Source organism: Scyliorhinus torazame, chromosome 7, assembly GCF_047496885.1.
Source record: "Scyliorhinus torazame isolate Kashiwa2021f chromosome 7, sScyTor2.1, whole genome shotgun sequence".
Lineage (NCBI taxonomy): Eukaryota > Metazoa > Chordata > Chondrichthyes > Carcharhiniformes > Scyliorhinidae > Scyliorhinus > Scyliorhinus torazame.
The window spans coordinates 187,301,199-187,316,688 of NC_092713.1; the positions used below are offsets into that span (position 1 = coordinate 187,301,199).

At 47.1% G+C, this 15,490-nt stretch overlaps 1 protein-coding gene across 1 annotated transcript in view; it reads left to right on the forward strand.

The window, feature by feature from the left end:
• lman2 (lectin, mannose-binding 2) overlaps positions 1–15,490 on the forward strand; it is a 92,897-nt gene that overhangs the window by 59,006 nt on the left and 18,401 nt on the right. Inside the window, exons 4-6 of the mRNA XM_072511878.1 lie at positions 3,025–3,104; positions 6,585–6,746; positions 8,784–8,898. Coding sequence (XP_072367979.1) covers positions 3,025–3,104; positions 6,585–6,746; positions 8,784–8,898 — 357 coding nt within the window. The remainder of the gene's footprint in view (positions 1–3,024; positions 3,105–6,584; positions 6,747–8,783; positions 8,899–15,490) is intronic.

A 15,490-nucleotide genomic window follows, 5' to 3' on the forward strand; every position in this document is an offset into this window, starting at 1 on the left:
CTTCGGCACACAATCCCCTATCCGCGCGCTAACAACTTTGCATCAGCATGAAGCAACGATATCGGGCGGTACAACCCACTCTGCTCTGGGTCCTCCTCTTTCTTCAAAATCAGGGAATTGGACGCCTGTGACAATGTAGGGGGGCTCTACCCCCTATCCCTCGCCTCTTTGTACATCCTCACAAGCAGAGGCCCCAACTCCACATTGAATGTCTTGTAGAACTCCACTGGGAACCCGTCCGGCCCAAGGGCCTTACCTACCTACATCGCACCAACCCCGTCCATGACCGCCCTTGACCCAATCGGGGCTACCAATCACTGCACCGGGTATCAGACGAGGCTGAGGAAAGGATGGGTGGGGCAGGTGTTCTACTCCATGTTAGACATGAAGGTGAGGAGGGTGGCGGTGCTGCTTCGTCGACCACTGAGTAGGCAGCACTGCCCCCTTGCCCTCCATCATCGTTTCCTGTGTCGTACCACAAAAACCTTGCTCCAGTTACTCTCTCTTCCTTGTGGCACTCCTCATCTGATGAGCCATACACCAGCCCCACCAGAGGAGTATTACAATTCCCTGGGACTCGTAACCCTTTTGCCCTCAAACACCACACAGTTCGGGTGGAGAAGGACCAAAGAAATCCACCTCTAGCGGGCGCCACTAAATGTGCGACCACTCACTCCGTGGACATTACCGGGGGTCCCACTTTAGGAAATTCACCAACCATAGACACATTTGGTTGCTTTGATCACTTTCTGAAATGTCACTCAAATGTACAATTCGTAACAGTCAATGGGAACTCGAACAAGCTGGAATACTCCATTGATAAGTCACAAAAACTCCATCCCAATCCTTTCAGTCATAAGTATCTGTATTTGGTATCTGGTGTGCAGCTTTACTTGGACATTATACTCTTGATCGCCTGCTTCTGTGTAGAGTTTACTGCCCCGTTTGTCTGAATTTTCCATCCCTAAGTTTGACTATTCCACTGCACTAGTAATAATAATCGCTTATTGTCACAACTAGGTTTTGATGAAGTTACTTTGAAAAGCCCCGAGTTGCCACATTCTGGCGCCTGTTCTGGGAGACCGGTACGGGAATTGAACCCGCGTTGCTGGCATTGTTCTGCATTACAAGCCAGCTGTTTAGCCCACTGCTCTAACCCATCCCCTGTCCTGTCTGGCTTCCTACTGTTCACCCACCACAAACTTGAGGTAATTCATCCATCACCGCTGTGCTGAACAATCTGGATTGGCTCCTGGTTAAACAATGATTTGATTTTAAAATTCTTATTCTTGTTCTTGTTTTCAAATCCCTCGATGGCATGGTCACTCCCTATATTTATAATCTCCTCCATCCCGACAACCCTCTGGGATATCTGCGCCCCTCCAATTCTGGCCTCTTAAGTCCCAATTTTAATTGCTCCACCATTGACAACTTTGTCTTCATCTACCACGAATCTCTGGATGCCCCCCTCCCCTCGGCCTTTCTCCTCCCTTGTTACCTCGTGAAGTGACTGAGCTGGCAGGAAGGTTTATTAAACCAGCATTCTATGTATTTATCTTATACTCTCAACTGAGTTTTAGAATCAATAAAGTTATTTCATGCTGTTTATTTTGATTAATTTGGTCACTTTGCTCTTATTCCCATTAAAAAATATATATTTTCTGTGCGTAAGCGAACAATATTGACAGTGCATGTTGGGTAGTATTGGATTTGATGTTAACTTGTTTTGCCTATTTTTTTCTGCCAACCAAAATTTTTTTAAAAATAGAAAATGCTGGATAAACTCATCAAGTCTGGCAGCATCTGTGGAGAGAGCAGCAGAGTTAATATTTTGAGTCCATGTGATCTTTCTACAGAACTGAAGAGGGGTAGAAATATAATGAATGTTATAGTTGGAGAGGAGGGTGGAGGAGGTGGAGCAGAATAGAAGGCCAGGTCTAGGTTGGAGCAAAGGAGAGATTGACAAAGATGTCATGGACATAAAGGGGATGTTAATGGTCCCTTTAAGGACCGAAGAATGCTAATAGTGGCAAAAGGTATGATAGCAGAATGTGTTACTAGGAGAACAAAGGCCAGTGCTCAGTGAAGGCAAAACTGAACAACAAGGGACAGGTTTTTCTTATTTTGCCAGCCTAATCTAATCAATGGACTTCCGCACCCAGCGGGGAGGGGCACTGTCACTGGAAAGTGATCAGGATTTCTGTCTGATTTTTGTTTTCCCTTCCCCCGTCATGGCAGGTTCTTGGTCCCAGCTGTGGCTTGGTTAGCTCCAGAAAGCCAGTTAGTCTGCTTTTAAATGTTCCTCAGTTGTTGTTTTTGTTTGTTTTCTGGGTCTGGTCATCGTGCCCTGTAGACACATGACTGCCTGGGTTGCCATGGCATCCTTGTGTAAACTAGTTGTTATGTAAAACCTGTCCTCCACATGAAAGAATAAAGCTAATGGTCCAGATGAGACACCGTGCACAAGAGTGCAGTCGCTCAATCTATTGCTTGCTGCCATGTGTGTGCACTTGTCTGTCGAATGTTACTTGAATCCCACCCCTACCTACCTGCCTCATTTTTGCTTTCCTTTTCAGGGCACAGTATGTCAGACCAAGGGCTGGTTTCTATGTTTATTTCTCTTTATTCGTTCACGGGATATTGGTGTCGTTGGCAAGGCCAGCATTTGTTACCCATTCCTAATTGCCCAGCCATTTCAAAGGGCAGTGAAAAGTCGACCACGTGTAAGCTCGACCAGAGAAGGATGACAGATTTCCTTCTTTAAAGGACATTAGTGAACTCCATGGCTTTTTTGCAAAACCATTACTGGGACTAGCTTTCAATTCCAGATGAATTAACTTAATTAAAATTCCACCAGCTACCATTGTAGGATTTGAACCCAGTCCCCCACAGCATTAACCTCGGTTTTTGGATTGCTAGTTCAGTGACATTACTACAACGCCACCGTTTTCCTTATTGAAACCTATTGTGAAATTCATAGTGGGAGTAAAAGAGTGTAACTAATTCCCTATTTTTCACCTGCAGGTACCGTGTTTGGAAGCAAAGATAAGTTCCACGGCTTAGGAATGTTCATAGACACTTACCCAAATGATGAGAGTGCTGATGTGAGTGCCAGGTGATATCTTGACTTGATTGTCTCATTCCATACCCTGCTTTTTATTCCTGTTCACTTAGGTTCATAGCAATTATGCAAAAACCTTACAAACCACTGGTTAGAGAGAAAATAGAGATGTTCAAAATAATAAAAGGTTTTGCTGGAGTAAATGAGGAGAAACATTTTCTGGTGAAAGAAATATCAGTAACCAGAGGGCACTGATTTATCTGAATTGGCAAAAGAACCAAAGAAGAGTGTTATTTTATACAGCAAGTTTTTACAATCTGGAAAGCACTGCTTTTAAAGGATGGAGAAGAAGATTTAATAGTCACTTTCAAAAAGGAATTGGGTCTATACTTGGAAAGGAGAAACTTGCAGGACTATAGGGAGAAGCTTGGTAAGAAGTTTTACAACACCAGGTTAAAGTCCAACAGGTTTGTTTCGATGTCACTAGCTTTCGGAGCGCTGCTCCTTCCTCAGGTGAAGGAGCAGCGCTCCGAAAGCTAGTGACATCGAAACAAACCTGTTGGACTTTAACCTGGTGTTGTAAAACTTCTTACCAAGCTCACCCCAGTCCAACGCCGGCATCTCCACATTATAGGGAGAAGAGCAGGGGAATGGGATTAATTGGGTAGCCCTGTCAAAGATCCAGCACAAGTACAATAGGCCGAACGGCCTCCTGCACTGTATTGTTACATGATTTCTTTTGTATCAGAATGGCCTTGTGCATTTGGATGTCACATAAAAATGATCACCAGAAGGCCGCCGCTTTGCAACAATCATGATTCTTACCTCCAGTTGCAGCCACCAGTACAAACAGCAATGAATGAGTTCATTCACCAGTACCTCACCCAGCAGTTAGACACTTCTGTGGACCATGTGGAATCCATCAAACCCAGAGATGGACTGCTGGAATCAAGGGTGGTGCCATTCAGGTGGAAACCTCCTGAAGATGTTTGAGAGTCATTTTACTGAGCTGTAGGTGCCAATGGCAAGACTGGTATTTATTGCCCAATTCCAGTTGGAGAGGATGGGGGTATGCCTTCTTATACTGTCACACTTGTTGTGGTGATGGTACTCCTTATTGCTGAACCTTGTACTGACATTTTCTGAACTGGATTGTTTTCTAGCCCACTTTGAGTGGATTAAGAGTCAATTATGAGGTGCGGAACTGGAGTCGCACATATTAGCACTACAGGGAACCAGCTGGGTTTTGTAGTCACTAATGAGTATTCATACATTCAGGAAATTTTAACATTTGGAGGGTTTTCTGCAGTTTAATTAGAGATGCCATTTTCCCCCCTCCATGCTTGGAAGTGCATGACAGTGACCAGGAAAGGCTTGACTGGAATACAACTGCTTCATTAATAATGTACCATTAAGGAATGGTATGGTTTGTGATTAGGATACATAGAATAGACCCCAGGTTCCGATCTACATCACATCAATGGTCAGAATGTTTTTTTTCCTCCACAAGCACTAACTGACTTACCCACTTACCTTGAGAGTTTTCCAGCTTCTGGATCTGCATCTGCAGGAACAAGTTCGTGATCACAGCCCACACCTCTGAATTCTGCCACTTGGGTGGCATCATAGAAGTCCCATGAAATTAACAAAGCAAAACTGTGGAAAAGAAATAAAATAAAAGAGCAAAGTAAGTGGGGAGGTGAAATCACATTGCAATCAAAAGGCTGAATTACGAAGGAATCAGAAACATGATCAAAACATAGACACACGGAATTTTGCCAACTGACTTGGTACACCAAAATTTAGCACTGGGGAAATTAGATGAAGTATTTAGTTACCTCACTCTGTCATCCCCTCGCAGACTACAGCTCTAATCTACTCTGAATGGATGTCATTCTCTGATTGATGACAATCTCAGTTGCCACTTGTCCCGACTATAACTCTGATCCGTTATTGCATCATTCTTTTTGTCTACACATTCTTTGGTTATTTTTTTTGATGACACCACACAATCTTGTGACAGATCCTTCATGGAGAACCCCTGTTCTACCACTCATCATCTAAGCTCACCCCCACATCCTTCTGTTCCTTTCTCCCTCCCTCTGTTTATCTCGCTTCCACTTAAATGTATCGATACAATTTGCCTCAATCACTCCCAATGGTAGCGTGTTCTATATTCTAACCACTCTTCGGGTAAAGAAGTTTCTCTTGAATTCCATAATGGATTTGTGACCATCTCGTATTGAGTGCTCTAGTTTGGCACACTCTCGTACATCGAAATATCTTCTCTAAATCTACCCTATCAACTCCTGGTAATTTTAAAGACCTCAATCGGGTAACCTCACAGTATTCTCTTGATCCCCAGTCTGTTTGCCAAATCCTGAAGGTGGTGTTTCCCAAACTTATTCCCCAAGAGACCACATTTTAATGCCCCAAATGTGATTCCAGAATGAAAATTTGTGAAGGTTTTAACAAATGCGGATTTAGGGTTGCAAAGCATGAAAACAGGTGGCATCACAGCTGTTAGAATTCAGTCGGAGCTTCATGACAGCCATTTCTGGCTTTGAGCTCGCTACCCCACAATTTCACGTTGCAACTCTGCTCAGGCTCGTGATCCACTATTTGGGAAGTCTTGCCTCAAAGACCTCCTTTAACATTTTGGTAATTGAGGTGCTGATCTCTTTGTAGTGCAATCCAAAGCTGATGATTCTATTGTTCTCCTAGGTGGCATCTTGTCTTCCTCCATCCATAAACTTGAGCCAATCCAAATCTCTGCTGTACACATCCTAACTCGGACTGAGCCCTGTTCATCCATCACCCCTGTGTTTGGTGACTTATGTTGCCTTTTGTCCAGCAGAATCATAAATCACGACAATGCAGAAGGAGGCCATTTGGCCAATCGAGTCTGCACCAACCCTCCGAAAGAGCACCCTACCTAGGCTCACCCTAATCCAGTAACCCCACCTAACCTTTTGGACACTAAGGGACAATTTGGCATGGCCAATCCACCTCAGCTGCACACCTTTGAACTGTGGGAGGAAACCGGAGGTCCCAGAGCAAACCCACGCAGGCACGGGCAGCAAACTCGCCCAAGGTCGGAATCAGGTTCCTGGCGCAGTGAGGCAGCAGTGCTAACCACTGTGCCGCCATACCGTGATTCTAAAGTTCTCGTCCATATTTCCAAATTCTTCCTGACTCTCCCCACCCGACCCTGCACTGCAACCCAATCTCTGTGATTTCCTCCAACACTACAACACTCCCATTGGTGGCAGTGCCTTCAAATGACTACGCCCAAGGCTTTGAGCTTCCATTCTTAAACCTCTCCATCTCTCTCCCCCTCTCCTCCTTTAAGAGGCTTCTTAAAACCTACCTGTTGGTCACATGTCCTAATATCTTCTAATTTGTCTTGGTGTCAAATTTAGGCTGACTTTGCCCCAGGATGCAATTTTGCATTTTCTAATTTAAAGGTGCTATATGCTGCAGATGGTTGTTTGTTTTAAATCTCCTGGTTCTCTCTTTGCAGCGGGTGTTTCCATATGTCTCAGCGATGGTCAACAATGGGACTCTGCCGTATGACCACAGCAAAGATGGACGCACCTCTGAGCTTTCTGGATGCCCTGCAGAAATCCGAAATGTAGATCATGACACATATTTGGCAATTCGTTACTCTCGGGGAAGGTTAACGGTAAGTGGCAGATTGCGCTACTGGGATTATTACTGTCAAAAGAGTCGGCTGCCACCTTGTCTATAAAATAACACACCACAGAAGGGGGCCATTTGATCCTTCATGCCAATGCCGGCTTTTTGAAAGGGCTGTCCTGTTCGTCTCAGGTCCTGGCTCTTTCCCCATAGCCCTGCAATTTTTTTTCTCTTCAAATATACATACAGTTCCCTTCTGAAAATTATTACTGAATCTCTCCATCGCCCTTTCAGGCAATGCATCCCAATCATAACAACTTGCTGCACCAAAATAAACATGCTCCTAATTTTCCCTCTTGTTCTGCTGCTAATAATTTAATATCTATCAACTCTGGTTAGTGACCTCACTGCCAGTGAAAACAGTCTCTCCCTCATATTTGCTGAGTTTTGAACAACTGTCTTAAATTTCCCCTTAACCTTTTTAAAAAATAAATTTGGAGTACTCAATTCATTTTTTCCAAGTATGGCGCAATTTAGCGTGGCCAATCCACCTAGCCTGCACATCATTGGGTCATGGGGGCGAAACCCACGCAAACACGGGGAGAATGTGCAAACTCCAGACGGACAGTGACCCAGAGCCGGGATCGAACCTGGGACCTCGGCGCCGTGAGGCAGCAGTGCTACTCACTGTGCCACCATGCTGCCCCCCATAACCTTTCTCTGCTGTAAGGAGACCAATCCCAACTGCTTCAACCTCTCCACATAACTGAAGTCCCTCATCTCTGGTATCATTCTGGTAAACCTCCTTTGTGCTGTCTTTGTAAATGCATACTTTAATGTTGTTTAGTGTTTTTGATGCCTATGGGGGCCAGAACAGCTCAGTTGATTGGACAGCTGGTTTCTGATGGAGAGTGAGACCAACAGCACGGGTTTAATTCCTGTACCGGCTGAGGTTATTCATGAAGGGCTGCCTTCTCAACCTTGCCCCACGCATGAGGAGTGGTGATTCTCATGTTAAATTGCCACCAATCAGCTCTCACCCTCAGAGGAAAGCAGCCTATGGTCATCTGGGACTATGGCAACTTCACTTACTAGATCCCTAACCTGTGTAAATACCGTGGGTGAATCCACCATCCCCTAGTCTCCGTTCTTAAAGGAACTGACTTGTCTTCACAGCAGGTTCTGTGACAGAACCTCTAATATCTCCTTCAAATGGTCTATTTCCAGCAACGACATATCCAACAGAGGATGGTAAATAGAAGAGAAAATCCGAAACTTTCCCTCCTGCCCCATTATTCCCAAGTCTCTTAACTGACCCAGATGATGAGGAGCTCTCTTTAGCAAGCTGTGAGTGGGTGAGATCTTTTCAATGAACATGCAGCTTTGAAACTCAACAAGAGCTTTGTCCCAGTATGGCATCCCCCTCCACCTATCGAACCTACAAATTCAGACACACACGCGCTATAGCTGTCACAGCATCAAAATATCTTGTTGAAAACAGTGGGAAAGTGTTTAACTTTCTGCCATTCTTTCGGAGACCGCCCTTGGGATGAAGGGGAGTGATGGGCAAGCAATGAACTTCGAGCTGGCTTTCTGCGAGCTGTGACTCTCCTACCCTCTCTCTCTGTGGAGCATTAGGCTGCTGTTTTGTGCCTGAGTTTGTTTTGTGAGAAATTGGATCTGGTACTGTCACACTTAGCACCTGTGCACTGGCATTGGGTTGAGGAAACTGCTGCTGCTGACTGGTTTCTTGGTGACCAGCTGCTATGTAAACCCTATTCCATAGTTTAATTCTAGCATCAGCTTTGAAGGTATTGGTTCCTGGTAGGGTGTGGGTAGACACCAAAGGTACAGTAGAGTCCAGCAGCACTACAGTAAATGTGTGACACAGTGTAAGAGGGGAAATCGAGGTAGGTGGCTAGCACTGTTGTGAAATCAAATCAAAAAAGCCGTGAAGGTGCCTGTGGAGTCTGTGGTATCAGCTAAAGATCCAACAGGAATTAACATTTTCTTCTGGTATGTTGGAAGATTTCGGTTGAAATGGTCCATTTCCTCAGTTTCTATTTGTTGCCTGCTCTGTCAGGTGATGACCGATGTTGAAGACAAGAATGAGTGGAAAGAGTGCATTGACATCAGCGGGGTCCGACTGCCCACTGGTTACTTCTTCGGTGCGTCAGCGGCAACCGGAGACCTGTCAGGTAAGAGTGAAGTCTGTTTTATTGCCCTGTGCTTTGCTTGTCAGTCTAGGCTCATAACCAACATCTGTTGGGGGAAAATGCTGGAATCTGTTGTTAAGGAGGTTATCATTGGGCACTTGAAATCCTTTTCTTAAAAATAAATTTAGAGTACCCAATTCTTTTTAGCATGGCCGATTCACCTACCCTGCACATCTTTGGGTTGTGGGGGTGAGACCCACGCAGACATGGGGAGAATGCGCAAGCTCCACACGGACAGTGACCCGGGCCGGTATCGAACCCAGGTCCTCAGCGCCGTGAGGCAGCAGTGCTCACCACTGCGCCGCCCTCTTGAAAACCTTGATGTAATCAGACAGAGTAAACATGATTTTGTGAAACGGAAACCGTATTTGACTAATGTAGTTTAGTTCTTCGAGGATGCAATAAGCAACTTGGATGAAGGGAAACCTGTACTGAAATTTCCAGAAGGTACAATATCAAAGGCTACTACACAAAATAAGAGCTCATGGTGTCGGGGAAAACATTAGCATGGACAGAGAATTGATATGCCAACAGGAAACAACAGAAACTAGGCATAAATGGTTTAATTTTGGGTTGGCAAGGTGTAACGAATGCAGTTCCACAAGGATCAGTGCTGGGGCATCATGTTTGCAATCTATGTTAATGAGACCCAGTGCATGGTTGCTGGGGACACAAAGATAGGTAGGAAAATAAGTTGTGAAGAGGGAGTAAGGAGTCTGCAAAGTGACATAGTGAGTGGGCAAGAATTTGGCAGATTGAGTATGACATGGTAAAATGTGAATTTGTGCACTTTGGCAGGAAGAATAAAAAAGCAGCCTATTATTGAAATGGGGAGAGATTGCAGAACTCTGAGGAACAGTGATCTGGGTGTTGTGGTACATGAATCACAAAGTTATTATGCAGGTGCAGCAAGTGATTATGAAGGCAAAATTGAATAGTGGCGTTTATTGCAGTGGGATGGAATATAAAAGTAAGGATGTTGTGCTACAGTTGGACAGGTCTTTGGTGACACCACACCCAGAATATTCTGTATAGTTTTGGTCTCCTTATTTAAGTAAGGACATAATTGCATTGGAAGCAGTTCAGAGAAGATTCACTCGACTGATTCCAGGGATGTAGGGGTTATGCTGTGAGGAAAGGTCAGACTGGTTGGGCCTGTAGCCATTAGAGTTCAGAATTAGAGGTGATACATAGAAGCTTAGATAGAAAATAGAAGCAGGAGGAGGCCATTCGGCCCTTGGAGCGTGCACTGTCATTCATTATGATCATGGCTGATCATCGAGTTCAATACCCTGACCCCGCCTTTCGCCCCCCCCCTCCGCATATTCCTTGAGCGCTTTAACCCCAAGATCCATATCTAATTCCTTCTTGAAATTACACAATGTTTCGCCTCATTCTCTTTTTGTGGTAGTGAATTCCACAGATTCACCACTCTCTGGGTGAAGAACGTTCTCCCCACCTCAGTCCTAAAAGGTTTACCCCTTATCCTCAAACTATGACCCCTATTTCTAGACTACCATACCATCGGGAACATTCTTTCTAAATCTACCCTGTCTAATCATAGAATTCCTACAGTGCAGAAGGAGGCCATTTGGCCCATCGAGTCTGCACCAATCCTCTGAAAGAGAACCACCCTAGCGGCAATTTATCATGGCCAATCTATCAAACTCTCACATCTTTGAACTGTGGGAGGAAACCAGAACACCCGGAGAAAACCCATGCAGACACTGGGAGAACGTGCAAACTCCACACAGACAGTGACCCAAGGCTGGAATTGTACCCGGGTCCCTGGCACTGTGAGGCAGCAGTGCTAACCGCCGTGCCACCCTATCCTGCTAGAATTTTATACGTTTCTATGAGATCCTTTCTCACTCTTCTAAACTCCAATGAATTAAGGGGCAATTTAGCATGGCCGATTCACCTACTTTAAAAAAAATTGTTATGGGTCAGGGTTTAGAGAACCCCAAAGTGTATCATGGAGTTCACCTGACCCACAACTTTTAATAGATTGTGGTTATGGGAAAACACAGCCCACTCTGCAAGTGTGGTACTTCAGAAATGGAAAAGTTCTTTTTTAAAGCAAAACAATGTTTATTCTATGAACTCAAGTTAACCTTTTTAAAACAAACAGTGAATATCGTAGCAACCAGTAAATACACCCCCCAAAGAATGCAACACTAAGTAACCTGTATGCTGTCCTTTTACACCCAAAAGACTTAACAAACCTTTAAATGAAATGAAAATCGCTTATTGTCACAAGTAGGCTTCAATGAAGTTACTGTGAAAAGCCCCTAATCGCCATATTCCAGCGCCTGTTCGGGGAGGCTGTTACGGGAATTGAACCGTGCTGCTGGCCTGCCTTGGTCTGCTTTCAAAGCCAGCGATTTAGCCCAGTGTGCTAAACAGCTAAACAGAAGCACATCAGAGTTTACATTCAATACTGAAAACATTTATAGTTCTGTATTCACCAAATGATTAAGAGATAGTCCTTCATGGCAGAGAGCTCAACAGTACAGCTGCTTTTTCTGACTTCAGCTGCATCACACTGAAAAACGAAACCAAAAAGAGAGACACACCCAAGCTTTTCTCAAAGTGAAACTAAAAAGCAGAACCAGAGCTCAGCTTCACCCACACTCTGACATCACTGCAGAGTAACATGAGCAGCTAACCATTTCTTAAAGCGACATTCTCATGACATAATAAACATTTTATTGAGGTATTTATGGTTTTATAACAATAACAGAAGAAAGTGTACATACAAATATAAACATAGTGCAAAAGCCGTCTTCCTCTATCACAGATCCCACCTTTTCTAACACCCCACTCTAAACTAAATTAAATCCCTTCTGCTGACGGTTAATTTTCCCCAAAGAAGTCGACGAATGGCTGCCACCTCCGGATGAACCCTAACGTTGACCCTCTCAGGACGAACTTGATTTTCTCCAGACAGAGAAAGCGAGCCATATCAGTTAGCCAGGTCTCCGACTTCGGGGGCTTTGAGTGCCTCCAAGATAATAATATCTGTCTCTGGGCTACCAGAGAGGCAAAGGCCAGAACATCTGCCTCTTTCTCCTCCTGGATTCCCGGGTCTTCCGACACTCTGAAAATCTGCACCTTTGGACTCGATGCCACCCTTGTTTTCAACACCTTGGACATGACATCCGGAAACCCCTGCCAGAATCCCCTAAGCTTCGGACATGCCCAGAACATATGGACATGGTTCGCTGGTCCTCCCGCACACCTTGTGCATCTATCTTCTACCCCAAAGAACCTTCTCATCCGGGCCACTGTCATGTGGGCCCGGTGAAAGACCTTGGACTGTATCAGGCTGAGCCTGGCACATGATATGGACGCGTTGACTCTGCTCAACGCGCCTGCCCAGGGACCGTCCTCTATCTCTCCTCCTAACTCCTCTTCCCATTTGTGTTTCAGCTCCTCGGTCTGCATTTCCTCTGACCCCATGAGTTCCTTATAAATGTCCGAAACCCTCCCTTCTCCCACCCACATTCTGGAAACTACCCTATCCTGTATCCCCCTTGGTGGTAGGAGCGGGAAGGTTGATACCTGCCTGCGTAGGAAGTCCCGCGCCTGCAGGTATCGAAACTCGTTCCCTCCCGTCAATCCAAATTTCTCCTCCAACTCTCAGGCTGGGAAAGCTCCCCTCGATAAACATATCTCCCATCCTCTCGATCCCTGCTCTCTGCCATCTCCAGAACCCTCCATCCAGCCTCCCCGAGGCAAACCAGTGATTATTGTAGATTGGAGACCAGACCGATGCTCCTACATGCCTCCTCCATTGCCCCCCCGACTCTCAGGGCCGCCACCCCCACGGGGCTGGTGGAGTACCGTGCCGGCGGGAACGGCTGAGGCGCCGTTACCAACGCCTCCAAATTAGTGCCCTTGCATGCAGCTGCCTCCACACGCCCCCACATCGACCCCGCCCCCACATCGACCCCGTTCCCACATCGGCCCCCCCCCCCCACCACCACCACCATCTACTTCCTAATCATAGCTATATTCGCCACCCAGTAATAATTACTAAAGTTCGGCAGACACCCCCCCCCCCCCACCACCCCAGGCTGTGCTCCAGCATCCCTTTTTTAACTCGCGGGGTCTTACCCGCCCAAACAAAGCCAGAGATCTTGTTGACCCATTTGAAAAAAAAAAAGGACCGTGGAATAAAGAAGGGGAGACACTGAAACACGAGCAGGAATCTCGGGAGGATCGTCATTTTCACTGTCTGTACCCTCCCAGCCAGTGACAGCAGGAGCACGTCCCACCTTCGAAAATCCTCCTTCGTTTGGTCTACCAGTCGGGCCAGATTTAGCTTGTGCAGCCGTTCCCATTCCTGTGCCACCTGGGTGCCAAGTACCGGAAGCTTCCCCCCCCCACCACTCTAAGCGGCAGCTCTCCCAATCGCCTCTCTTGCCCCTTTGCCTGGATCGCGAACATCTCACTTTTCCCCATGTTCAATTTATAACCCGAAAACCGACCAAAATTCCCCAGAATCCTCATAATTTCTTCCATCCCTTCCAGTGGGTCCGACACATATAAGAGCAGGTCGTCGGCGTATAACGAGTCTCTGTGTTCCACCCCCTCTTGGACCAGCACCTTCCTGCCCCTTGAGGCTCTCAACGCAATTGCCAGCGGCTCTATGGACAGTGCGAACAACAGCGGGGAGAGGGGGCATCCCTGCCTCGTCCCCCGGTGCAGCCTAAAATAGCCAATGTCAACCTGTTCATCCGTACGCTCGCCACGGGCACCTGATACAGCAGCCTGACCCAGTCAATGAAGCCCCGTCCAAATCCAAACCACCCCAGTACCTCCCACTGATAATCCCATTCCACCCGATCAAATGCCTTCTCTGCGTCCATTGCGACCACTACCCCTACGTCCCTACCCTCTGGGGGCATCATAATTACATTCAGTAGCCTTCTTGCGTTGGCCCAAATGCCTCCCCTTAACAAATTCCGTCTGGTCCTCCCCAATCACGTCCGGAATGCAGCCTTCAATCCTTGAGGACAAGATCTGAGCCAACAGTTTGGCGTCTACATTTAGTTGGGAAATCGGCCTGAAGGACCCACATAGCTCCGGGTCCTTATCCCGCTTCAGGATCAATGAGATAGTGGCCTGTGACATCGTCAGGGGACGCCCCCCTCTCTCCCTTGCCTCATTAAATGTCCTCATCAGCAGTGACCCCAGTATCCCAGGGAACTTTTTAAAAAACTCCACTGGGTACCCGTCCGGTCCCGGGGCTTTACCTGACTGCATGGCCTTCAGCCCTTCTGCAATTTCTTCCAACCTGATCGGGGCCCCCAGCCCTTCTACCAACTCTTCGTCAACCTTCGGGAACCTCAGTCTCCCTAAGAATTGCCTCATCCCCTCCGGCCCAGCTGGGGGTTCAGACTCCTACAGCCTGCTGTAGAATTCCTTAAACGCCTTATTGACCCCAGCTGAATCTCTGTCCAGGTTCCCAGCCCTGTCCCTTACTTTCCCAATCTTCCTAACTGCCTCCCGCTTTCTAAGCTGCTGCGCAAGTATTCTACTGGCCTTCTCCCCATATTCATAAATCGCCGCCCTCCCCTTCCTCAGCTGCTCCACCGCCTTCCCTGTAGTTAACAAGCCAAACTCCGCCGATTGCCTCCGTCGTTCCCTTAGAAGCCCTGCCTCTGGGGCCTCCGCATAACTCCAGTCGACCTGTAGTATTTCCTTTATCAGTCGGTCCATCTCTGCTCTGTCTACCTTCTCCCTGTGGGCCCGTAGCGAGATCAGCTCCGCTCTAACCACTGCCTTCAGCGTCTCCCAGTCCACTGCAGCCAAAACTTCCCCCGTGTCGTTGATTTCCAGATAGTTCTGGATACGTTTCCTCAGCCGCCCACACACCACCTCATCCGCTAAAAGTCGCACGTCCAGCCTCCAGTGCGGGCATTGGCCACCCTCCTTGCTCACCTGTAGGTCAACCCAGTGCGGGGCATGATCCGAGATCGTGATTACTGAATACTCAGTGTCCACAACCCCCATCAGTAAAGCCCTATTCAGGATAAAAAAAGTCAATCCGGGAGTACGCTTTATGCATGTGCGTGTAGAAGGAAAGCTCCTTCACCCTCGGCCGTCCAAATCTCCATGGGTCCACCCCCCTCCATCTGCTCCATCAACCCCTTTAGCTCCTTTTGCTGGCACCCTGCTTGTCCTTGAGCTAGACTGGTCCAGCCCTGGGTTAATGACTGTGTTGAAGTGTCCTCCCCCCCCCCCCCCCCCCCCCGATCCCTCTAGTCTTAGAGTCTAGCCTCGAGTGAAAAACCTGCCCGACCCATCCCTTCCTTAATCTGACCTGGTCAGTTACTCTAAGGTGCGTCTCCTGCAACATTGTCACGTCTGCCTTCAGTCTCCTCAAATGCGCGAACACGAGTGCCCTTTTAACTGGCCCATTTAGCCCTCTTATGTATTATGTGATCAGCCTGGTTGCCCCCCGCTCCCCCCCCCCCCCCCCCCCCCGATCAGCCATCACCCTTCTTGGGCCAGTCTCCAGCCCACGCCCCATGCATTCGCAGACCCGCCCCCAGGCAGCCTCCGT